Raw genomic sequence first — 26,278 nt, forward strand, 5'->3', positions numbered from 1 at the left:
AGCTGATTTCTCGCATTATAGGTCAATGCAAGACAACAACAACAAAAAAAAAAAACAATCTGAGGAAAATTCATCAGAGGTTATGTTGCTTTTCCTTTATAGTTGTTGGTGCTGTGATGTTTTTTGCTGGGAAGATGTTATATATCGAAAAATGTACTCAGCGTTTCGGAAGTCATCTTGTGCCATTCGGACCGAAACAGTACAGGTTTGTTTGGAATCCATTCTTACAATGTTTTTTTAGAGCAGTGTTTCTTAATCTTAGCAGCTTTAAGATGTATGGTTCAATTTCCAGAATTCTTCACAGCCAGCATGCTGGGCTAGGGAATTCTGGGAGTTGCAGTCCCACATTTTAAAGTTGCTGAGGCTGAGAAACAGTGCCTTACACTGATGAGATAATTCAGATATTTATGTGGATTACGTGTGCCTGCCGTTTGGTCTTCCACTAAAATTGAAAGACATAGGAATAGCACTTAGTCTTATATACCACTTCAACGTGCTTTAGAGGCCTCTCTAAGCGGTTTACAGAATCAGCGTATTGTCCCCAACAATCTAGGTCCTCATTTTACTCACCTCGGAAGGATGGAGGGTTGAGTCAACCTTGAGCCGGTCAGAATCAAACTGCGGGCAGTCGGCAGAATTAGCCTGCAATACTGCATCCTAACCACTGCACCACCAAGCTCCTGTGTTCAAGCGTTTTCATCATCTCCCTTGCTCTCGCTTCTTCCTTTTCCTATGTTATGAACGAATCATACGGGATTTTGAATTCCAACAATCATATATTTTATGATTTGTGCCATTGTGTGTGAAAGGAGACAACAGTGGATGAATCCAAGCCTTGGGCTAGCACTCGTATTGTGAAAATGTGGTTTAGCATTACATCAGAATATACCATAGTTTTCAGAGAACTTTTCAACTGTTACTTTATGTAGATAAAAATGGAACTATTGAGGGAGAATTAAGATGAATCCAGGTTGATGTATAATAAGGGGATCCTGACTCCGACTCAGTTCCTCTCAGGTTATGTTCCTAGTGTGAATACTTAGAGCGCAGTCAGAATCATAAGGCTGGCAGGCACCTTGGGAATCTCCTAGTCCAGGGGTCTCCAACCTTGGCAACTTTAAGCTTGGAGGACTGGGGAATTCGGGGGGTTGAAGTCCGTCAGGCTTAAAGTTGCCAAGGTTGGAGACCCCTGTCCTAGTCCATGCTTCCCCTACCTCAGCCATGACCCACTGGCCCACATGAGTGGCTGGCCAATGGGTGCACATATGTACACGTGCACTCCCCTTGCAGTAGTGTCACTGTATCACAGGTGCTAGTGTCACTGTGTCGCCTGGGCACTCACAGCCCCATTTGAGTTGCTTAGGTGCTCACGACTCTGTTGGCTCTCATGGTCTCGTTCACGCATGTGTATGCATGTCTAAAGGCGCTTGCCTCCCCCAGGCCACCAACCCAGAAAGTTTGGGGAACTCTACCTACCGTATTTCCCTGAAAATAAGACCTATCCTGAAAATAAGCCCTAAGTTGATTTTTATACGTGCATCTAATATAAGCCCTATCCCAAAAATAAGCCCTAGTTACGACCTTGCCCACTCCGGGATGCACAGGGTAGGGCGAGGTGCACGGGTAAAAATCAAACTAGGGTGGCGATTGTGGGGTTGAGCTATCCTATTTACCTTCAGACAGTTGCAGCCAGGCCTCGTATACCTTGCCTTGCCACCCCACGTCTTCTGTGGCCGCTTGTGCGTGTCACCCCCGGCCTCTGTTTCACTGTCAGGAAAGGTGTCCGCAGCCAAGAAACGAGCTCCAAATTGATGTGCGCGTTGCCCCCGGCCTCCATTTTGCCATCAGAGGCCTTGAAAGCGCAAGAGGCAACAAGCGGGCACAGAAGGCTCCTGCTGGGTGGGGCTGTTGATGCTGCTGCCACAAGGGGAGTCAGTGGAAGACTTCCCCCGAAAATAAGACCTGGTGCCTTTTTCGGTGGCAAAAAAATATAAGACCGAGTCTTATTTTCGGGGGAAATGCGGGTAGTCCAATTTTTTTTTTTTAACAAACCATAATTCAATCTTTTTATCTGCTCCTAATCCCTTTTAGGAAGCATTCTCCTCCAGATGATGAAGGCAAAGCAAATCCTCAAATGAAAAAAACAGATACTTCTGTTTCTTAAAACAAGCACACATTACCAAAGTTAATATTTTACTCACCTAAATGTATCCTCACTCTAGGTGAAGGCACTGTACAGAATTATGAATATTGGAATAAAATCCTTTTTGCGTATTAGTAAATCTGCTCATATTTTCTCTTTAAATACAGAGAATTCTCATTACTTGCAATATTTCATGTTCTGTAAAATTGCTGCAGATACGGAATCAGCAAATGCTGACACCTCAGCTGGGAACAGCTGTGTATCAGGTGATGGAAATGATTTGCTGCTCTGCAGGTCTGTAAAGAAGCGCATAAGCATTGCGAGTGCTGAGTTTGTGCTAACAATTTTTGCGAGTATGAAATTTATGTAAATTGAGGTAGGCCTCAATTTACAATGGTTCACTTAATAACTGCTCCAAATTGCAAACCATTCGAAGCCTCTAGATGTCAGCTTGGGGGAGGATGAACCAGTTCCTGACATGTCCGGAGCTGAGTTTGATTGATGGCTCCGAGCAGTTGTTGATGATGGCTGAGGCTCCAGGTGGGGAAAGCATGCAACTGCAGCCGGTCGGTGAGGAGGAGGAGGAAGAACTGCCTTCTGCACTTGATCCAAGAACACACAGGGCAGAGAAAGGGCAGGAGCAGCAAACGTTGGCCAGACTACTCGCGAGGAGAAAGCCTCACCGTTCCTCATGGGCTGCACCAGAAGTTGGCTATTTAACATGCTGGGAACATGTTTGTTTCCTAAGCCGTGTATTTTCCGGTCATTGTGATTCCTGCCTTGCTTTGCAATGACACCATGACTTCACTCGGATCATATCTTGGAAACTCAGGATTTTTCTTGCTTCCTGAACTCTCTCGTGTGGTGGATTTAAGTTTGCCTGGTGGATTTATTTCGATGAGAAACTTTCAAGTGCCTTGTGGACGCTTTGGCCATTGCTCTGTGCACTAGCATTGATCTGCTCATGGCTGGACTTAATTGGGACAGTTCTGGGAGTTTGATGAAGGGAATTGCTGGGGAATATTAATAAACTCACTAAACCAGAGTTAGGTGTGAGTGAGTGGGGCAGCACAGATTCATGCTTATGGCCATGTAAAAGTGCTTTAACTCCCTTAATGACCATCATAAAACCTGTTGTAAAGTCAAGTCAGGGGACGCAAGATTCCCACCAACTTTTTGATTCCATTCATCATAGGATCGGGGTGAAATCTAAAAATTTTCCCTACCGGTTCTGTGGGCGTGGCTTAATTGGTGGGCATGGCTTGATGGTCAGGTGACTGGGACTGGCCAATAATAAATAATAAAAATAATAAAGTATACAAAACTTGGGAGTGCACCGGTCTACCTTCTTTAAAAATAGAGGCACCAGTCTACTAGCCGCCTACAGCGCTGATCAGCTGTAGTGCGGCCCTTTGAAGTGCCGCGGCAGTCATTTAAGGCTGTTTGCAGCTATATCACCACCGAGAGCTTCAGGGACAGAGAAGAGGAACAGCGAGACATGGGCAGTGGGGGGTGGGGTGACAGGGATTTTTGCTACTTGCCCCCATCGCTACCGGATCACACGATCCGGTCTGAACCGGGAGCATTTCACCCCTGCGTAGGATCTTTTTCTGGATGGACTGCCCAAGTTAAGATATAGGACATAAAATTATCTCCTCTGTTAACGGAAAGGATTGTCCTCTTACTGAAAATATAAAAGTTGGTTCCTTCCTAAACAGAACCATTAAAAGCCCTGATAGCGGCAAAAAAAATCAGGAGACTGTAGTTACCTTATCCAACTAATACATTTTAAGTGCCTTTCAAGTCTGTGGTAGGATCCTGGTTTTTTTGGACAGATTTTTAGTCTACTTCATTCCAATTTCAGCCAGGCTATGGGACAGAAACAGTCTTGGTCACTTTTTGGGATGATCTGTACTGGGATAAAAATGGTTGTGCAACCCTGTTGGTCCTCCTGAACTTCTCAACAGCTTTCTATACCAATAACCATGGTCATCTTTCTAGCCAGGCTCTCCGAGTTGAGATATAGGGACAGAGTAGTTCTGTTGTTACTGGAATGGCCATTTCCAGAAGGTGATACTGAGAGATTCAGTCTCCTGCCTCAGGGTGGTTGGTTATGGAGTCCTTTAAGGCTACATGTTCTCTCTAATGCCCTTAAACATCTATATGTGATTGTTGGGAGATGCGTATGGTCATCAATATGTGGGCTGCGTATATGCATATAATATCCAGCTTTACCTCCCCTTTTCATCTAACACAGGTGAAATAGTTGGTGTTCCGTGTGTTTTTTCCAGTGGGACTGATCTACCCAATTATGGGACAAAGCATACTGCTTCCATTGGTGTTCTGAATCGTAATAATTCCAGGTACACTTGGGCAGGGTAACAGACTGGATGTGGGCCAATAAACTGAAATTCAATCGGAGAAAGTGAGAAATAATGTATGTAGGTGGTACATCTGTCCATCTGACCGGTGGCGTGCCAGTCTGGAGGGGGGTCTACGTTTGTCCTAACAGAGTAAGCTCCCTTTTTGGAGTCCTAAATCCATCGCTGTCACTAGGCTAAGTATATTTTATCAGTTTTGGCTGATTTACCAACTGTGATAGCCCTGCCAAATTATTCGTGCACTAGTAATTTACTGCAATCTGTTATACATGGAAACATCAATTAACTGAAAATATAGCAGCCAGTATCCTTACTGGGACTAGTTAATACAGTACGTATTATGGGTTCTTGCCAGTTACCTGACTACGTCTGTTTCCAGACCCAATTCAAAGTGGTAGTTTTGACCTTTAAATAGCAACAGCAATAGTACTTAGACTTACATACCACTTAATAGTACTTTACAGCCTCTCTTAGCAGTCAGCATCTTGCCCCCAACAATCTGGGTCCTCATTTTACCAACCTCAGAAAGATGGAAAGCTGATCAAACTCTTGACAGCAGGCAGAGTTTGCCTGCAATACTGTGTTCTAGCTACTGCGCCACCACGGCTCTTAAAGCCCTAAACGGCTTAGTACAGACATAGAATCAAGATGGAAGTCACTCCTAAACCTCACCAGCCTATCCTTGAGTCCCCAAACAAGTGCTGGGACTGCCCCAACTCCTGTTGTAAAGCAGTATTTCTCAACTGGGAGAGCATGATGGCTGGGGGGGAATCTGGGAATTGAATTGCACACAAAAGTTGCCAAGACTGAGAAACACTGCACTGGATATATAGGCCATATTGGAAAGATGGGAGAAGGCAGCGGAGAACTGCAGAAAAAACAATGGGTACCAACCTGCCTTCCACTGAGGATCTGTATACTGCACGAGTCAAAAAGAGGGATGTGAAAATATTTACAGACCCCCTGCATCCTGGTCATAAACTGTTTCAACTCCTACCCTCAAAACAACGCTAAAGAACACTGCACACCAGAACAACTAGACACAAGAACAATTTCTTCCCGAAAGCCATCACTCTGCTAAACAAATACTTCCCTCAATATTGTCAAACTATTTACTAAAACTGCACTACTATTAATCTTCTCATCGTTCCCACCACCCACCTCTGTCGTGTCCCACTCCTCCTCCTACAGCCGGGTCTGGGAAGTCTGTATCAAGCGTGGCCACGAAGCCTCTGCAGCTTTGCCAAATTCCTGTCAGAGTTCTCAGAGCAGGCAGGAATCCAAGGTGTGACTTCAGCAACCAGATGAGACTTTGCTTGACTCAAGGAATGCCAGAAAGCCATGGGGTGTGGCTCCATGACTCAGCACTTATCCAGGCCTGCCCCTCCCTTTTGCTGACGTCGCCTCTCCATTCTCCGGAAGCGGGGATCCGTCCACTGTGTCTTCCCGTCCTCCTGGTCTGCTGCCGGCAATTCTAGCATGTGGCTGGCTTCGTGCTCACACGCTGTAGGAGGGAGGTTTGTTTGCTCATTCTGTCTGGGCATGGTGCCGGGGCTGGAGGCATGCCAGGCCGTTCCTCTTCATTATCAGACTCTGGCTCAGATAGTGGAGATGGGAGGGGCCTGGCTGCGGAGAGGCGGGCGGGCGAGGCACAACAACCTCCTTCCACTTATGACTATAACTTTGTTTCTGGTATCCTTACGATTTATATTGATATTGTTTCCTGATTGCTTATTTGTACCCTATGACTATCATTAAGTATTGTACATTATGATTCTTGATGAAGGTATCTTTTCTTTTATGTACACTGAGAGCATATGCACCAAGACAAATTCCTTGTGTGTCCAATCACACTTGGCCAATAAAGAATTCTATTCTATTCATCAGAACTTCTGTTCTGGGTCCAAAGCAAAAGACACTTTCCATTTACACACAACTTCATGAAACACACTCTTTTAGGGGGGAAGAAATGAATGAAAATGGAAAACAAATCATCTTTATTGCAGCTGTATTACATTTCCATTTCTCAGTAGAACGTTCAGCCGTTTGACCAACACTGATTAAGCTGAAATAATGAAGCAAAGATGGGTCTTGAGGAAGTTCAAAATTTTCACTCTTCCCAAACGTCTCCATACTTATTTAACTTGGCTAAAAAGAGGGGGAAAAAGAAAGAAGACAGTCGTGTACATAAGATCTAAGCTTGTCTCCCATTTTACCAAAAAATGTAAGAACCTGGGGGACTGCGTGCTGAAACAGCGGGATCTAACACTCAACACTGTTGGCCAACATGCCAATGCTATTGTATGGCTCTACTGTATAGCCATTGCTTTCACTAGGTTTAAAGCAGGGGTGTCAAACTCAAGGCCCGGGGGCCAGATCGAGCCCGCGGGCTGCCAAGGTTGAAGACCCCTGCCTTAAACTATGTATAAAAAGGCAGAAGATACTCAATTTTTACATTTCCCCCCATCAATCACATTTTCTTTTAAGCAGAGATAATTTTACTGGCTTGCCTATTTCATTTTTTTAATCACAATAAACGGAACAAAACAAGTCTTTGCATTCATAAATTTTTCTTTAAAAGTTGATTTCAAATATAGAATTGAAAGAAGATCATCGCTGGCAAATAGCAAAATGATTTTTTTCCCCCTTAAAGCAGAGGGCTTTTAAAAAAAATCTTTTTTATTGTTTTATTGTGATACACAATCTGACACACACACAACATATAACATATAAATATCTCCTATTTTTAAACAACGTTTCTTAGTGGTCTTCTTTCACGTTTATATCTTTCCTCCCATATCTAATTTATTATTATTTTTTTCTTATCCCATTTTCTTTATTTACATTACATTATCTAACACTAATAGCTTTACTTTTCTAGATTCTTATATATTTATTATTTACATAGTGTACATTTCTAATTTCTCCCCTTTATTTTTTTCCTTTATTTCTAACCTCAAGCCGTTCATACCATTTGTTCCCGATTATATAATAATCTGTCTCTTCTTTCTCTTTAATTTCTTTTGTTAATTTGTCCATTTCGGCACGCTCTAAAACTTTCCCTATCACTTCTTCATCTGTCTGGCTTTTTTTTTTTTTTTACCGGTTCTTCCATCTTTTTAATCTTCCTTATTTTCTTCAGAAAAACCCCCTGGAAGCGTGGATGTGCCAGTATACCTACTCTAGAAATGCTTGCCTCGGAGTTTTTAATTGGAGTTGGGGCTTTTTCATTTTTCCTCTCCTCCTAGCCCAAGTGAGTGGCATAAATCTCTCCCAACCCAAATACATTTATTAGGCTAAAGCCATCATCTCAGAAAGATGTTTAATTTTTTGGTGGGTTGAACATCTAGTTATTCCTCCTTTGCTCATTTTACCTACCCCAGGGGCCTGCAAACTTGGCTCTTTTAAGACTTGTGGATTTCAACTCCGAGAGTTCCTCAGCCGTTGAAGTCCACAAGTCTTAAAGTTGCCAAGGCTGGAGACCCCTGCTCTAGGTCTAACCCAGGAATGGGGAACTATGGCCTTTGTATGACTGGTGGACTTCAACTCCCAGAATTCCTGCGCCAGCTATGCTGCCTCTGGAATTCTGGGAATTGAACGTCCACAAGTTATAAAAGGCCCATTGTTCCCCACCTCTGATCTAACCTCTCACATTTGGGTTCAGTTTACAGTAAAGATAGATAAACATCTATGGAGCTTCTCAGTCATCTAGGTCACGGTGCTTTTTTTCCCAAGAGGCACACTGGACTTTCTGTTTTTTTTCTTTGAAGATATTTCGCTTCTCATCCAAGAAGGTTCCACAAGTCTAAAAAGAGCCAAGTTTGCAGACCCCTGACCTACCCTGTTTCCCTGAAAATAAGACCTATCCTGAAAATAAGACCTAGCATATTTTTATGCCTGTACAGCCCTATCCCCAAAACTTAAGAGCCTGCACAGCCAGCTGGCCATCCATCCCATCTGACTGCTCGTGGTGCTGTGGCCACAAGGCAAGGTGGGATGGTGGTGGACCCGCCCCATGTGCGCCGCACTGGCTTACCTCAGGGCCCCCACAGCCAGGCCATCCACGCCCTGACATTTGCCTCGCGGTGGCAGCACCAACAGCCATGTGCAGCAGGAGCCCACGTGGCCACCAGCCCACTTCTTCTATTTGCTCATGACCACAATGGAGCAGGAGGCTGAGTGGACTGCTGGTGCCATGGCTGCAAAGTGAGGCAAGTGTTGGGGTGTTGTGGTCCGCCAGCAGCCTAAGAAGCTTGCAACGGAGTCAGACAGCGATGAGGCTGAGGAAGAGTGTGGACCAGTCCTGGAGGCTGGGGAAGGCCCGGATGAGGGCTCTGCGTTGGTAGTGAGGGAGAGGAACAGGAGGAGCCTGTTCCTAATGCACGCATGAGAAAAGCTGCCAGAAGGCAAGAGCAGCTTAAGCAAAAAGGATAACTTGGGAATAGGTCCAAGAGATTATTGGCCCCTCCCATAAGGCTTAAAAGACCAGCAACGGCGTTTGAGCTCTTTGCCGGAAAACAAGGTTGATAGCTTTGTCTTGTTGCATTTGTTTCATATCGATGTCTTCTGAACTTTTGCCAAGAAAAGGCCTTTGGCAGTTTGCCTAATTGGACCAAGGTTGGTGATAAGACTGAGGAATTTGTGTTGGGAGGAATTTGCTTTAATTTAGTTTGGACTATGTTCTAATAAAGTTTGTTTGTTTTTACACTGACTGAGTTTCCTGCTACCTACTTGGGCCTGGGTCACAACACGGGGCATGGATGGCCTGGCTGCGGGGGCCCTGAGGTAAGTCAGTGCGGGGCACATGGGGCAGCTCCATCCCTCCCCCGCCTCATGACAGTGGTGCTGGCATGCTGCCTCGCCTCCTGCCCCACCACAAGCAAGGAGAAGAAGCGGGGGCTGAAGGGGAGGGGATGGAGTAAGACCCCCCTGAAAATAACCCCTAGTGCTTATTTTGGGATGCAAAAGAAAATAAGACCCAGTCTTATTTTTGGGAAAACACGGTATTTTTTTTCTCCAATCCTCAAAAAGTTTCCTGTTTCCAAATACGTTCCCCGCCGAATATTTACCTTTCTCCTTTATTGGTAATGGGCTTGTTCGGAGTTCGGATTTCTGCATTGTTCCAGCCTCATGTCCTTCTCTGTTTCTGTTTCTGAGTTCTTCGTACGTGACTCTCTTCTTTTTAGGGGCTTCTTCCAGAGGCTCAGGTTCTTAAAAGTGAAGAAGAGATACCACCCCATCCCCCGCCCCACCAAATAAATTTAATAGGATCACTTTTTTCCATGCCGCTGCAACTTCAGTCACTAAACGATCTGTTGTAAGTTAAGGACTACCTTTACAATATTTTAGTGCTGCTGTTGTGGTCTGCCAGTAGCCTGAGGAGCTGGCAACGGAGTTGGACAGGGATGAGGCTGAGGAAGAACATGGGCCAGTCCTGGAGGCTGGGGAAGGCCCGGATGAGGGCTCTGCATCAGAGGCAGAGATGGGGCCAGGGCCATCTGGGAGTGATGTGTGGACTCCGGAGCCTCGAGAGGCTGACAGTAATGAGGCAGAGGAACAGGAGGAGCCTGTTCCTAAGGCATACATGAGAAGAGCTGCCAGAAGGCAAGAGCAGCTCAAGCAGAGAAGACAACTCAGGAGTAGGGCAAAGAGATGATTGGCCCCTCCCATAAGGCTTAAAAGACCAGCAACAATGTTTGGGCTCTTTGTCGGAAAACAACGTTGATAGCCTTGCTCCTTGTCTTGCTCCCTTTATTTCTTGTCGGTGTCTTCTGCTTTTGAACTTTTGCCAAGAAAAGCCTTTGGCAGTTTGCCTAATTAGACCATGGTTGGTGATAAGATTGAAGAATTGTGTTATGAAGAATTTGTTTTGATTTAGTTTGTATGACACTGAGAATGAGGTAATTCCCAGCTGTTCTAATAAAGTCTGTTTGTTTTCGAACTACTACCTACTTGGGCCTGGGTTACAACAGCTGCTACTTAACATGCACTGATATTTCATATCTAAATAACTGAAAGAGGGCTTAAGTATTAAAATAACCGCAGGAGTCTACCTTGAGGGATGCTGTCTGTAATTCCGCTCGGAGTAGATTCATTCATGGAAGAACTGAACGGGACTGGTTCATAGAACTTCGAACTCGGTGCTGTGTCCGTGGCTGGTGCCCTTTCAGGAAAGGAGGATGCTCTTGAAAATTCAGAGCGCTGACTTCTGGATCTGTGGAGAAAGAGAGATGGCAAGTTCTTTGCTGGTTTTAAAAATCAGAGCATTGATATGTAGAGGTAGTCCTTGACTTACAACAGTTCATTTAGTGACCGTTCAAAGTTAAAACGGCACTGAAATATGTGACTTGTGACCAGTCCTTGACTTATGGACACAATTGAGACCAGAACGTCCATTGCTAAGTGTGGCACTGTATTTTTCGGAGTATAAGACACACCTTTTAGAGGGTGGTCTTATACTCTGAATGTAGCCCTGGCCAGCTTCTCAAATGGAGGTTCCAGAGCCTGAAAAAAGAAAAGAAGCCCCCAAACGAGCTTCAGAAAAGAAGCCCCCAAACAAGCTTCAGAAAAGAAGCCCCCAAACAGAGCTTCAGAAAAAAAGCCTCCAAACAGAGCTTCAGAAATAAAGCCTCCAAACAGAGCTTCAGAAAAGAAGCCCCCAAACAAGCTTCAGAAAAAAGCCCCCAAACAAGCTTCAGAAAAAAGCCCCCAACAGAGCTTCAGAAAAAAGCCTCTAAACAGAGCTTCAGAGGCTTTCAGAGGCAGAAATAAGTTTCCCCCAAAAGCCCCCAAACAGAGCTTCAGAAAAAAAGCCCCCAAACAGAGCTTCAGAAAAAAAGTCCTCAAACAGAGCTTCAGAAAAGAAGCCCCCAAACAGATTTTCAAAAAGCCCCCAAACAAGCTTCAGAAAAGAAGCCCCAAACAAGCTTCAGAAAAGAAGCCCCAAACAAGCTTCAGAAAAAAGCCCCAAACAAGCTTCAGAAAAAAGCCCCAACAGAGCTTCAGAAAAAGCCTCTAAACAGAGCTTCAGAGGCTTTCAGAGGCAGAAATAAGTTTCAAAAAGCCCCAAACAGAGCTTCAGAAAAAAGCCCCCAAACAGAGCTTCAGAAAAAAGCCCTCAAACAGAGCTTCAGAAAAGAAGCCCCAAACAGATTTTCAAAAAGCCCCAAACAGACCTTCAGAAAAAAAGCCCCCAAACAAGCTTCAGAAAAGAAGCCCCCAAACAGAGCTTCAGAAAAGAAGCCCCCAAACAGAGCTTCAGAAAAGAAGCCCCCAAACAGAGCTTCAGAGGCTTTCAGAGGCAGAAATAAGTTTCCCCCAAAAGCCCCCAAACAGAGCTTCAGAAAAGAAGCCCCCAAACAGAGTTTCAGAAATTTCAGAGGCAGGGAAAAAAAGCAAAAAAAAAAAAAAAAAGCAAAGCACAGAGCTCACAACCAAGGAACCTGTTGCTAAAATTCACATCTGGGAACAGCTGATTGGGGGTATTCTGGGAGGCCGATCCACCTGCCAATCAGCTTTTTTCTTATTTTCCTCCCCAAAAACTGATGTGCGCCTTATATTCCGTCTTATACTCCAAAAAATACGGTAATTATTAAATGAATTGTGTCCAATTCTACAACCTTTTTTGCAACAGTTGTTAAGCAAATCACCATGATTGTAAAGCAAAGGGCCGTGGTAGCTCAGGCTGGTAAGAAGCCTGTTATTAAACACAGCAGCCTGCAATTACTGCAGGTTCAAGCCCGGCCCAAGGCTGACTCAGCCTTCCATCCTTTATAAGGTAGGTAAAATGAGGACCCAGATTGTTGGGGGGGGGCAATAAGTTGACTTTGTAAATATACAAATAGAATGAGACTATTGCCTTATACACTGTAAGCCGCCCTGAGTCTCCGGAGAAGGGCGGGGTATAAATGTAAATTTTAAAAAAAATGCCCTAATTTTGACCACATAACCCCGGGGACACTGCAATACAGTCTTCAACTTACGACAATTCATTTAGTGACATTCGAAGTTACAACGGCGCTGGAAAAAGTGACTCATGACCATTTTTCACGCTTATGACCTTTGTAACATCCCCATCGTCACGTGATCAAAATTCAGATGCTTGGCAACTGACTCACATTTATGACGGTTGCAGTGTCCTGGGGTCATCGGATCCCCTTTTGCGACCTTCTGACAAGCAAGAGTCAACGGGGAAGCCAGATTCACTTTAACATCCATGCTGCTAATTTAACAATTCAAACAATCTGAAGTCCCATCTGGAACTGAACACACTCAAAACCGTAGAAATGGTGGTAGACTTTAGGAGAAACCCTTCCGTACTTCCACCTCTTACAATACTAGAGAACACAGTATCAACAGTAGAGACCTTCAAATTTCTAGGTTCTACCATATCGCAAGATCTAAAACGGACAGCTAACATCAAAAATGTCATCAAAAAAGCACAACAAAGAATGTTCTTTCTGAGCCAACTCAGGAAGCTCAAACTGCCCAAGGAGCTGCTGATCCAGTTCTACAGAGGAATTATTGAGTCTGTCATTTGCACCTCTATAACTGTCTGGTTCAGTTCTGCAACCCAACAAGACAGACACAGATTTCAGAGGATCATTAGAACTGCAGAAAAAACAATGGCTACCAACCTGCCTTCCATTGAGGACCTGTATACTGCACGAATCAAGAAGAGGGCCGTGAAAATATTTACAGATCCCTCACATCCTGGACATAAACTGTTTCCACTCCTATCCTCAAAACGACGCTATAGAGCACTGCACACCAGAAAAACTAGACATAAGAAGAGTTTTTCCCCGAAGGCCATCACTCTGCTAAACAAATAATTCCCTCAACACTGTCAAACTATTTATTAAGTCTGCACTACTATTAATCTTCTCATCGTTCCCATCACCAATCTCCTTCCACTGATGACTATATGACTGTAACTTTGGTAACTTTGTAACCTTATGATTCTTGATGAACGTATCTCTTCTTTTATGTACACTGAGAGCATATGCACCAAGACAAATTCCTTGTGTGTCCAATCACACTTGGCCAATAAAAAAATTCTATGCTATGCTATGCTATGCTACGCCACACTACTTTATTCTACACTCTACTGTACTCTACTGTACTCTACTCTGCTCTGCTCTGCTCCGCTCCACTCTATTCTATTCTATTCTTCCATAAAAGTACTTTGCATAAACATTGCTCTAGGAAGACAAGGTTTAAACACTGAAGTTTGGCAATGTTATTCTTAAATATGTTCCAACTATCTTCTCTTTCAAGCAAGACTATCTTTTGAAAGACTTGAATAAATGCCCAATGTTTCTATTTGTCTATATTTTTAAACTCACAACCTTCTTTTACTGATTCTAAAACAAAGGGAAACAAACACAATCGGTATTATCACCCAGTTGATGTTGTCCCAGTCTAAAAGAAACTGACAATTTAATAGTTTTTGAAAGGTCTTAGAATTCAAGCCGATACCACTCATATGTAGACCATACTCATTTTTCTGAAGACATGTCCTGTATAATTGTAATGGGAAAAGTATACAGCAGTATGCAGTGACCTTGTTATTTTAAAACAGGTTTTCTTTCTAGAAATGAAAATCTAAATAAAAATTCTTACCGTGATTCATTCTTCAACATTTCTCCCAAGGGGGAATCCTTTAGGTTCATAAATTTCTCTTTGCATACATTTATATAGGATATCTTGCCAGCAAACCATCCACAGATTCCTGCAACTTATTTACAAAGGAAGGCAAATATTCTTTTAAGATGTTTGACAAAAATGACATTTTAAACAAAACAACACAGTTAAAATGGGATCCATGAAAGGTCACACACACAAAAACAATCTCTTTCTTTAAAGCACACTTTTAATTTTCTAAGCATTTCCCCTCCATTTCTTTATGACAACACAACGCAGAACTTGCAAATTTTCTAAGTAAAGAGGTCAGCAACAAAACATTCAGATCTATTTTTAATTCAACAGAGTAAACTACCAGTGACTTTTAAGCAAACAGTATTCTCTCTCTTCTTTTTCAACAAGGCGGTGATAAACTCCTGATGAGATCTTACAAATCTAGAGCCAAAATCCTTGCTATAGTTTAGGAGTATAGACAAGTCTACATGGACAAGGTTATATTATAGTTTTCCTACTTTTCCTATTTGTATTTCTGTTTTTTTCAGAAGTTAAGGAAAATGAGAAATAAATCTATCTGTCCATCATCCCTCCTTCCATCCATCTGTAGTCCTCGACTTACAACAGTTCATTTAGTGACCATTCAAAGTTACAATGCACTGAAAAAAAGCACCTTATGACCATTTTTTTCAGAGTTACGACTTTTGCAGCCTCCCTGATCAAAATTCAGATGCTTGGCAATGGTTTCATATTTATGACCGTCGCTGTGTCCCGAGGTCATGTGATCACTTTTTCAGACCTTCTGAAAGTCAATGGGGAAGCCTGATTCACTTAACAACCGGGTTGCTAACTGATCCACTGCAGTGATTCCCTTAACAACTGGGATAAGAGAGGGCAACATTCACTTAGCAAATGTTCCGCTTCACAACAGAAACTTTCGGCTTCATTGTGGTCATAAGTCGAGGACTAGTTCTATCTATCTACCTGCCTGCCTGCCTGCACTTCACTCTGCATATAGTCTCAGACAGTGACATAGATGTCTTTTTCAGGGGTGTAAAGGATGACATGCCTGACGACTTCAGCCACACAAAATGCTGAAAATTGTGCATTTCTATCGACAGTTGGATTGCAAGCCAAAACGGTGGCATTTGTCCATGTGTCATTTTATATCATTGCTATCGAACAGGATCCTATGCTGACCCCCAATACTACTGTATCAAGGGCTTGGTATTATTATTAGCAATAGGACTATTAGTTCATTTACTATTTATTAAATTATTTTCATATACCAAATGTTTAAAGGTTGATGAACAATCTGAAACTTAACGGAGGGATCAATGAGTAAAACAGCCTTTAAGGCCCTGCTAAATAGACAGTGTTTACACAGGCCACGGGCATCTGAATTTTGAATCTTGGTACTATTGTTGTTGTGACTCGTCCTCCCTCCTCTCCTCAGCCGGGCCCCTCCCGTCTCCAACCGGGCCTGTTATCAGACTCCGAGTCTGATAATGAAGATGAACGGCCTGTCATGCCTCCAGCCCCCGGCCCTGGCCCCATGCCCGGAGAGGATTCCAGGAGTGAACAGACAAGCCCGATAAACTTCACTCATACAGCGTGTGAGCAGGAAGCCAGCCAGGTGCTGGAATTACTGACAGCAGATCCAGCTGAAGACAATTCAGAGTGGGAGGACCCTCACTTCCGGAGATCTGAGAGGCGACGCCAGCTGAAGGAGGGGTGGGATAAATGCTGAGTCATGGAGCCACACCCCACAGCCTATATAAAGGACCTGCTTTTGGCATTCCAACCTTGAGTCAAGCAAAGTCTTATCGAGTTGGCTGATACCCTATCGCTGAAGTCACAACTTGGACTCCTGCCTGCCCTGATAAACCTCGAAGGGACTTGGCAAGCTGCAGAGGCTTCGTTGCCAAGTTTGCCACGGACTTCCTTGACTCGTTTGTCGGAGTGGAGGGTGGGACACGACAATTGTCCTATTACGTTGACCTGCTTCCCATGCCACATTTCTTATGAAGGTAAAGGTAAAGGTTCCTCTTGCACATACGTGCTAGTCATTGCCGATTCTAGGGGGCGGTGCTCATCTCTGTTTCAAAGCCGAAGAGCCAGCGCTGTCCGAAGACATCTCCATGGTCATGTGGCCGGCATGACTCAACGCCAAAGGCGCACGGACCTTATCTTCCCACCAAAGGTGGTCCCTATTTTTTCTACTTGCATTTTTATGTGCTTTTGAAACTGCTAGGTTGGCAGAAGCTGGGACAAGTAATGGGAGCTCACCCCGTTACATGGCAGCACTAAGGATTCGAACCGCTGAGCTGCCGACCTTTCGATCGACAAACTCAACGTCCTAGCCCCTGAGCCACCATGTCCCTCCTACATTTCTTATAGCATTGGTTAAAAGATCCATAATATTTTCTCTTATTAAATAATAATGAGAATCCTCACCCTCAACTCTCAGCCATTAGGTACAACGGGAAGTCTGATATGAATGAAAACTCACATGTCAGTTTTGGTACAGCGCCGAACTTTGGATGAGATGTAAGGACTCCTGATAAACAACATTAAGAGGGAGGGGAAAGGAAAGTTACGATACAAAACTGTTACGTAAAAAACAGCCAGGCAATTATTTCACTTTTAGCATGTTTATATCACTTAGGTCAGGGGTTTCCAACCTTGATCCCTTTAAGACTTGTAGACTTCAACTCCCAGAGTCCCTCAGCCAGCAAAGCTGGCTGAGGAACTCTGGGAGTTGAAGTCCACAAGTCTTAAAGGGACCAAGGTTGGAGACCCCTGACTTAGGTTCTTTCCCCCCCGCCCCATTAGACATATAATTTTAAAAAGTCATCGTTAAAGGTTTGCAAAATATGTCAACCTAGGAATGATTTTTTCCCCTCCAGAATTTCTAAACACCGTGTATCAGTTAAGACAGCGGTTCTCAACCTTTTTTTCACCTCAGACCGCCTTTAAATACCTTTTGGGGCCACAGACCCCCCCCCCAAGGCTTAACTCCAACTTTAAATCATAAAATGTCTTCAATCCTTGGTTGGACCCCGTGATGAAATCAGCCCAGGGGTCTGCAGACAACAGGTGGAGAACCGCTGAGTTAAGATATACAGATTGCAAGGTAATAGTAATGATAATGATAACAACAACAACAGCTGGAAAAAAATAACGAACTATCACGAGCTGCAAATTGAAGTTGAGCAATTGTGGAGGAAGAACTCAATCGTTGCACCAATAGTAATAGGAACCCTTGGAGCAATACCCAAAGGGCTGCCTAGATACATGGAAATGTTGAACGTATTAGACTTGAGTACTGACTTTGCAAAAATACTTACTCGGAACGGTCTATATATTCAGACACTACTTTTCACAGCTCTTAGGAGCTTGGTTAGGACTTTTAACTGTTTTTACCAGTTCCAGACTATGAATCGAATTCAAAATTAAATCTATTATTATTATTATTATTATTATTATTATTATTTACACAAAATGACAGTATACACAGCAAACAAGATAACTATGCTGGATTTTGTATCACAGATCACTAGTTGAACACTTCCTAAGCATTTAAGACTGTGTGATGTATCGGCGAATTATGCGAGCAGATCCCAATAAGGTGGCCTTCTGCAGCTGACCAATGGTGATCTTGTCAGTACCAATTGCTTTTAAGTGCTTTCCTAGGTCTTTAGGCACAGCTCCCAGTGTGCCGAGTACCACTGGAACCACCTGCACTGGTTTATGCCAGAGTCTCTGCAATTCAGTTCTCAAATCTTGATATCTGGTGACTTTTTCAAGTTGTTTCTCATCAATTCTGCTGTCACCAGGTATAGCAATGTCGACTATCCACACTTTTTTCTTTTCCACAATCGTGATATCCGGGGTATTGTGTTCCAAAACTTTATCAGTCTGTATTCGGAAATCCCACAGTAGTTTTGCATGCTCATTTTCAATCACTTTTTCAGGCTTATGATCCCACCAGTTCTTTGCTACAGGCAGATGGTAGTTGTGACACAAGTTTCAGTGGACCATCTGAGCAACTGTGTTGTGACGTTGTTTGTAATCGGTCTAAGCTATTGTCTTACAACAGCTCAATATGTGATCAATGGTTTCATCTGGTTGTTATTATTATTATTATTGTTGTTGTTGTTGTTGTTGTTGTTGTTATTGTTGTTATTATTATTTCTGAGATACTGGTTCAATAACAGCAGAGCATTTCATTCACCAGCTTTTTAAGAAAAAAAAAATTATATAAAAATGCTACAATCAAGACCAGTATATGAAGGCAAAATAATACAAATGAAAAATGGCAGACTTTCAAATTTAAAGGTATTCGGAACGTACCTTTACGAACTAATATATGGGTGATCATAATGGCAAAACCTGAGAAGGGCAAACCTAAGAAAAGTGGAGGAAAATGAACATTCGTGGGGAGCTGAAATTTCAGTACATCCTGAGCAACAAACACTAAACCTGTAAATATTTTTAAGATAGTACAAATCAGAAAACTTTCAAGTCAACAGCAAGGGAAACCAAGTACAAATATTTCTCTGACCATTAGATGACTTCTCACTCAAATTATTTCAGAGTTACTGTAAGAATCTTAGTTGTTAAATCTAAGCTTCTGGAAATGTCTACCTTCTTCTTAGCTTCTAGAACAGGGGTCAGCAACTGGCGGCTCTGGAGCCGCATGTGGCTCTTTCATCCCTCTGCTGCGGCTCCCAGGCGCTCAAAATATGTGCCACAACCACCAAGGTGTGACACCTGCCAGCACGCAATTTATTGAGCTTTTCGACCCCTGGAAAGCCAACCATGGATAAGTCCAAGAAAAGAAAAGTTTCAGAAGAAAAAAGAACATTTAATTCGACTACACATGCTAGTTTTGTGGCTGCTCAAGAAATAGCCAGGCACAGGAAAAGTTTTGTGGCTCCTGGTGTATTCTTTTCTGTGGGAAACAGGTCCAAATGGCTCTTTGAGAGCTTAAGGTTGCCGACCCCTGTTCTAGGAGAAAAGAGGAAATAAAAATACAACACACAAACTGGGTTGATATACTTGCTAAGCCATAATGTGACTTAATTCAGGTTATCAGGTTGTGGGAATCCAGTCACTGTAATCTATCAATGAGAGTCTGTGGCTCAGCATAATAGATGTGTTGGCACAAAGGGTGGAATCGGAGCTATACAGAATAGAATAGATCTGGAAGGGACCTCGGAGGTCTTCTAGTCCAGCCCCCTGCTCAAGCAGGAGACCCTATACTATTTCAGATAAGTGGCTGTCTAGTTTCTTCTTAAAGGTCTCCAGTAGTGGAGCGCCCACAGTTTCTGGAGGCAAGCTGTTCCACTGGTTAATTGTCCTCACTATTAGGAAGTAACTCAGGAGTTTCTATACTTCAACAACGGAGAGGAGAACTGAATCCTGTTTCACATGAAAAAAATATACAATCATCTCTTCCACTACTGCATAAATCCTAAGACACATATACTACATTACAATGTGGGACACAGAAATATTTTCACACAGCCCTGAACCCACACATATTTTATAACTGGTGCTAGATTTTTTCCCACCATCTTGGAGTAAGACTCCCATTCTTGAAGGATGATTTTGTAAGCCCAACGGATCGCTGATGTGAGCATTATATGGACGTGTCCCCTCACCAACAAGCATAACCCAGTAACCTAACTGGACTGTAAAAGGTAAAGGTAAAGGTTCCCCTCGCACATACGTGCTAGTCATTCCCAACTCTAGGGGGTGGTGCTCATCTCTGTTTCAAAGCCGAAGAGCCAGCGCTGTCCGAAGACAAGACGTGGTCATGTGGCCGGCATGACTCAATGCCAAAGGCGCACGGAACGCTGTTACCTTCCCACCAAAGGTGGTCCCTGTTTTTCTACTTGCATTTTTTATGTGCTTTCAAACTGGTAGGTTGGCGGAAGCTGGGACAAATAACGGGAGCTCCCCCCGTTACGCGGCACTAGGGATTCAAACCGCTGAACTGCTGACCTTTCGATCAACAAGCTCAGTGTCTTAGCCACTAAGCCACCGCGTCCCTTATTATTATTATTATATTGTGATTATATTATATTATTATATTATAAGTAATATAGTTTACATAGACTGTACATCTATGTAAACTATATTACTTATAAAATCAATTATTGATTATCTGGCAAGAGAGGACATCGCTCAACAACAGAAAGCCCAAGCAAGGAACATTTTACTTACATCTGTATAAGAAGCTTTCTCTAATGCATTCTCGGCTTACTCTGTATTCTTCTGGTGTCAGTTCGTATGCATGATCTAGCTTGTGCTTTTATTCAAAAGAAAACAAAAATAAAACACTAAGCATTACAGTTCTAAATATCTCAGCTGTAATAAATACCAGCACCAAGAAGAATGTTTTCCTATGATTTTAACAGTGTATATAAAATTTATATTAAAATTCAGATCCTGAAGATGAAACTCAAATACTTTGGCCACCTAATGAGAAGGAAGAACTCACTGGAGAAGAGCCTAATGCTGGGAATGATTGAGGGCAAAAGAAGAATGGGACGACAGAGAACGAGGTGGCTGGATGGAGTCACTGAAGCAGTAGGCGTGAGCTTAAATGGACTCCAGAGGATGGTAAAGGACAGAAAGGCCTGGAGGAATGTTGTCCATGGGGTCGCGATGGGTCGGACACAACTTCACAACTAACAACAACAAATAAAATTTAAAAAAATTTAAAACCATGTTCCTGGTAGACATATTTGTATCCCCCAGAGAAAACTGGTGTGTGGAATTAGGGCACAATTTCTATTTCTCACCATTTGATTTGCACGTATAACCCCTTATGGTACATGTATACTTTCAGATACACGCTGTGGTAAATGCGTTAGTAAGTGTTAGGTGCAAATAACCAGAAGTATTCACTGAGTTCAAAGTACAGAAGAGTTTATTATTGCTAGCTCTGTACAAGAATCTAGTCAATTAACGGTCAAAGCTAAATTGGCACTCGATAAGGATCAAAAGAATTCATGGGAGGCTGGGCTGACTCTCTGGTGGTAACACAATTATTCCATACTGGTGACTCATTTAACTCCACCTTCTAGCTCTGCCTGCTCTTCTCTTACAGCATGCCACAGAAGCTGCAACCATCCTTGCTATAACACTGTTTTAGACAGATTTTAGATAACCTTTTCATACTATGATGAAAAATAATAGTGAATATCCGAGAGTAGCATTTTAACACAATCTGCATACCAGGGACATTATAATTCAAGGTGCTGGTTGTCACCTTTAAAGCCCTTCATGTTGTGGTCCATCAGCAGCCTACGGAGGTGGCAACGGAGTCGGAGGCTGAGGTGAGGCCAGGGCCACGGGAAATGAGGTGCAGACTCCAGAGCCTCCAGAGACTGTTAGTAGTGAGGCAGAGGAACAGGAGGAGCCTGTTCCTAATGCACGCATGAGAAGAGCTGCCAGAAGGCAAGAGCAGCTCAAGCAGAGAGGACAACTCGGGAGTAGGGCCAAGAGATGATTGGCCCCTCCCATAAGGCTTAAAACAGACCAGCAACGGTGTTTCAGCTTTGCCGGAAAACGATGTTGTAGCTACGTCTTCTGCTTTGTCTCCATCTTTGTTTTTGTGGCTTTTAGACGTTTGCCAGGAAGGGCCTTTGGCAGTTTGCCTAATTGGACTAAGGTTTGTTAGATAACTGAGGAATTTGTGTTGGGAGGCATTTGTTTTACTTTGAGTTGAACGACGCTGGGAATGAAGTAATTCCCAGCTGTTCAAATAAAGTTTGTTTTTCCATGGACTAAGTTGATTACTACCTACTTGGGTCTGGGTCACAACAGGTTATCTGAGGGACCATCTCTTGCCAATCACATCTATCCGACCCACCCATCAATATAATGTTGATATTAGTATGTTATTCTCTTTCTTAAATTCTTATTCCTCGATTGGTTGCAGATTCTAGATCTTTTATATTAGTTTGCAACCCAAACATAGATCAACTGATTTACTGTCCTAAGGAGGCCTGGATATTGGAACCCTTTTAAAGACCAGTCTACATAAAATGATCCATCAACGCAGGATAGCAGTTAAGTTGAGCTGCTATTTAATTGCTCTAAAGAGCTATGGAGATTCTCAATCATCCAGGTCGCGGTTGTCCGAAAGGTGCTTTTTGAAGAGGCAACTGGACTTTCTGGTTTTTCTTTGAAGATGTTTTGCTTCTCATCCAAGAGGCTTCTTCAGCTCTGACTGGATGGTGGGGAACGGAAGGATTCAAAGAGGCCATCTATGTCAAAATTGAACAGCCCTGTCTAAACAGAGGGGGAGGGATACGACATCATCTATCTCCAATCTACAACACAGCTCCTTGGAACTCAGCAGTTCCAAGAAGGCTCCACACTCATTTGCATCATTCAGGTGACTCTGAGGATACAGACAAACCTCCAAGTGGCCTCAACGACTCTCTAAAAGGATGCAAATGACCAGCTGTCTGCAAGGAATACAAATCTTTCCATTCCCCACCATCCAGTCAGAGCTGAAGAAGCTTCCTGGATGAGAAGCGAAATATTTTCAAAGAAAAAACAAGAAAGTCCAGTCGCCTCTCGGAGAAAAAGCACTTTTGGGACAACCATGACCTGGATGACTAAGAATCTCTACAGACATTTAGCTATGCACTTTGGGATGAACACCCTTCGAACGGTGTGGGAGTAGGAACGAATTTCCAGAAAACCTGCAGACTACAAGACCCATTTGTATTACTCAGGTGACTCTGAGGACACAGACAAACTCCAAGCAGCCTCAATGACTCTCTAAAAGAATTACAAATGACCAGCTGTCTGCAAGGGGTATAAATCCTTCCATTCTCCATCATCCAGTCAGAGCTGGTGAGGATTCTTGGATGAGAAGCAGTGATGAAATCCAATTTTTTTTACTACCGGTTCTGTAGGTATGGCTTGGTGGGCATGGCTTGGTGGCGTGTCAGGGGAAGGATACTGCAAAATCTCCATTCCCTCCCCACTCCTGGGGAAAGATACTGCAAAATCTCTATTCCCTCCCCACTCCTAGGGGAAAGATACTGCAAAATCCCCATTCTCTCCCCACTCCTGGGGGAAAGATACTGCAAAATCTCAATTTCCTCCCCACTCCTGGGGAAAGATACTGTAAAATCTCCATTCCCACCCCCACTCCAGGAGAAGGTTACCGCAAAATCCCCATTTAATTATTACTGAGTCTGTCATTTGCACCTCTATAACTGTCTGGTTCGGTTCTGCAACCCAACAAGAAAAACACAGACTTCAGAGGATAATTAGAACTGCAGAAAAAATAATTGCTACCAATCTGCCTTCCATTGAGGACCTGTATACTGCACGAATCAAGAAGAGGGCCGTGAAAATATTTACAGACCCCTCGCATCCTGGACATAAACTGTTTCAACTCCTACCCTCAAAATGACGCTATAGAGCACTGCACACCAGAACAACTAGACACAAGAACAGTTTTTTCCCGAAGGCCATCACTCTGCTAAACAAATAATTCCCTCAACACTGTCAGACTATTTACTGAATCTGCACTACTATTAATCGTTTCATAGTTCCCATCACCAATCTCTTTCCACTTATGACTGTATGACTATAACTTGTTGCTGGCAATCCTTATGATTTATATTGATATATTGACCATCAATTGTGTTGTAAATGTTGTACCTTGATGAACGTATCTTTTCTTTTATGTACACTGAGAGCATATGCACCAAGACAAATTCCTTGTGTGTCCAATCACACTTGGCCAATAAAATTCTATTCTATTCTATTCTATTCTATTCTATTCTATTCTATTCTATTTCCTCCTAATCAGCTGGGAATTGCTGATTGGGGCGGGGCCAGAGGTGGTATTTGCAATTCTCTGAACTACTCAAAATTTCCGCTACCGGTTCTCCAGAACCTGTCAGGATTTCACCTCTGATGAGAAGCGAAACGCCTTCACACAAAAAAACAACAAGAAGAAAGTCCAGTCGCCTCTCGGAGAAAAAGCACTTTTGGGACAACCATGACCTGGATGACTGAGAATCTCCATAGACATTTAGCTACACTCTACAGAGCTGAAGAAGCTTCCTGGATGAGAAGCGAAACGTCTTCAAAGAAAAACCAAGGAAGTCCAGTTGCCTCTTGCCAAAACCACCTTTGGGACTCCTTGCTCTAAACCTACAATAGAATAGAATTTTTTATTGGCCAAGTGTGATTGGACACACAAGGAATTTGTTTTGGTGCATATGCTCTCAGTGTACATAAAAGAAAAGGGGGGAAAAAATACCTTCATCAAAGGTATTTTGTATTATGGGATGGCGCTGCTCCCTAATCTAATCCCGCGTGTTCTTCTTTCCTTCTGGATCCTGCTGAGAGCAAGCATTATAATCGCGGGGAGGGGACGGACGGACGGTGGGGGAGACACAAGAACCTCAAGGTCAGCGGAGCTTATCTTCCAACTGCTCGTCCGATATGGAAGAACCAGGCGGGAGAACCACACGCACGTTCGATCCTTCGCTTCCCCGCCATTGAGAAAAGCAAAAGCTACCTTGTCGACCATCCCGTCCATGGAACCGTAGGATCCGGGACCTCTCGGCTGACCAGGCGGCTCCATAGGTCGGTCTATGGGGCAGAAACACCGGGACGAGGGGGAGGGGGAAAAAAAAACCCGCCCTCCCTCAACTTGTCCCACTCAGGGGACTCTGAAGCCAGAGGGCAGAAAGCCCCATAAACCGGAAGTTCGCCTCAGGAACCGGAAGAACGCTAAAGGACGTTTGTCTATGGAAATTGTGCTTTCCATAGACAAACGGCGGCTAGAAGGACCCAGGAAACAGAGCAGTGGGCCAGAGAGGCGCTGCGGAATCTCACCGTTAGAAGTAAAGCTTAAGTCTAGGTCAGGGATCTCCAACCTTGGTCCCTTTAAGACTTGTGGACTTCAACTCCCAGAGTTCCTCAGCCAGCTTTGCTGGCTGAGGGACTCTGGGAGCTGAAGTCCACAAGTCTTAAAGGGACCAAGGTTGGAGACCCCTGGTCTAGGTTATTGCTGTTATGGCAGGGGTCTGCAAACTTGGCTCTTTTAAGACTTGTGGACTTCAACTCCCAGAGTTCCTCAGCCTGGTTTGCAGACCCCTATGTTATGGTAACTGCTGTGGGCGAAGGGCGATGCTTTCAATCAAGCGCATGCTCGACTCCAAATGGTTGCTTTGGAGGGGTTACACGATTTAATCCCTTACTGTCCCAATGGTGGGTTTGTTTGTTTTTTGCAAGAGGCAACTGGACTTTCTGGTTTTTGTTTGAAGACTTTTCACTTCTCACCCAAGCAGCTTCTTCAGCTCTGACTGGATGGTGGGGAAGAGAAGGATTTGCAGAAAGCTGGTCGTTTGCAGAAGAAAGTCCAGTTGCCTCTTGAAAAAAGCACCTTTGTTTGGGACAACCGTGACCTGGATGACTGAGAATCTCCACAGACATTTAATCCCTTAATGGTTGGTCCAAAACAGAAATATGGATTTGTTGTGGGGGGGGCGAAAGGGGGGGGGTAATCGCTGTAATCTTTTCATAAAATTGCTATAAAACCAAGCAGGAGGCAAGTTTTGACAAATCACGAACACCCCTGTCTAAACCTGGTCCAGAATTAGCATATCTGCCAGAGCAGATTAAACCAGGCAGACCACTGCACTGCAGATTAAGTACTGTTCTAATCTTATCTGTGTGACCAGTTTTGACCAATAAAGCCACCCCAGGGTTCTAAGGGGAACCACTATTCTTAAACACAGAACGTGCAGTCTTTGGGAAGCCCATAATACCAGCATTGGAAAATACCTTTCCCTGCTTCCTACCTCCCGACTCAAAGGGGGTAAAAAAGGGCAACAGATGGGGAGGAAAATATCATTTTTTTTAAAAAGCCAACCCCAGTGAATCTGGTGGTTTTTCCAAAACAGACAAGATCTGTGTTTAAAATTAACACCCAGTTTCTGCTGGCTTGAAAAATAGACGGGTGAATATGATTTGTAAATCAGTGTATGGAAGTTAAGTGTCTGGCTTTAAAGCTAAAATTGTCACGGGGTAGTGGGACTTTATGGGGCATCTTGTAACTCAG

General features: G+C 43.5%; 1 protein-coding gene across 1 annotated transcript; it reads right to left on the minus strand.

Moving 5' to 3' along the window:
- Positions 1-6,498: 6,498 nt before the first annotated feature.
- OCIAD1 (OCIA domain containing 1) lies at positions 6,499-24,932 on the minus strand. Its single transcript, XM_058192645.1, has 8 exons — positions 24,731-24,932; positions 20,395-20,479; positions 18,517-18,570; positions 16,673-16,720; positions 14,146-14,260; positions 10,578-10,738; positions 9,594-9,734; positions 6,499-6,672 (listed from the first exon to the last, which is right to left on the minus strand). The coding sequence occupies exons 1-8, from the start codon at positions 24,794-24,796 to the stop codon at positions 6,635-6,637; spliced, it is 708 nt and encodes a 235-aa protein (XP_058048628.1). The 5' UTR covers positions 24,797-24,932; the 3' UTR covers positions 6,499-6,634.
- Positions 24,933-26,278: the final 1,346 nt, after the last annotated feature.

The sequence above is a fragment of the Ahaetulla prasina genome, chromosome 8 (assembly GCF_028640845.1).
Source record: "Ahaetulla prasina isolate Xishuangbanna chromosome 8, ASM2864084v1, whole genome shotgun sequence".
In the NCBI taxonomy this organism is placed as follows: Eukaryota; Metazoa; Chordata; class Lepidosauria; order Squamata; family Colubridae; genus Ahaetulla; species Ahaetulla prasina.

Coding starts and splice junctions, on each gene's coding strand:
- OCIAD1 (XM_058192645.1), bottom strand. CDS start 24,796: ATGGAGCCGCCTGGTCAGCCGAGAGGTCCCGGATCCTACGGTTCCATG. Junction 14,261..16,672: donor CGCTGTACCAAAACTGACAT/GTGAGTTTTCAT, acceptor TTTGTAAATAAG/TTGCAGGAATCTGTGGATGG. Junction 6,673..9,593: donor ATTACCAATAAAGGAGAAAG/GTAAATATTCGG, acceptor CCCTCTTTTTAG/CCAAGTTAAATAAGTATGGA.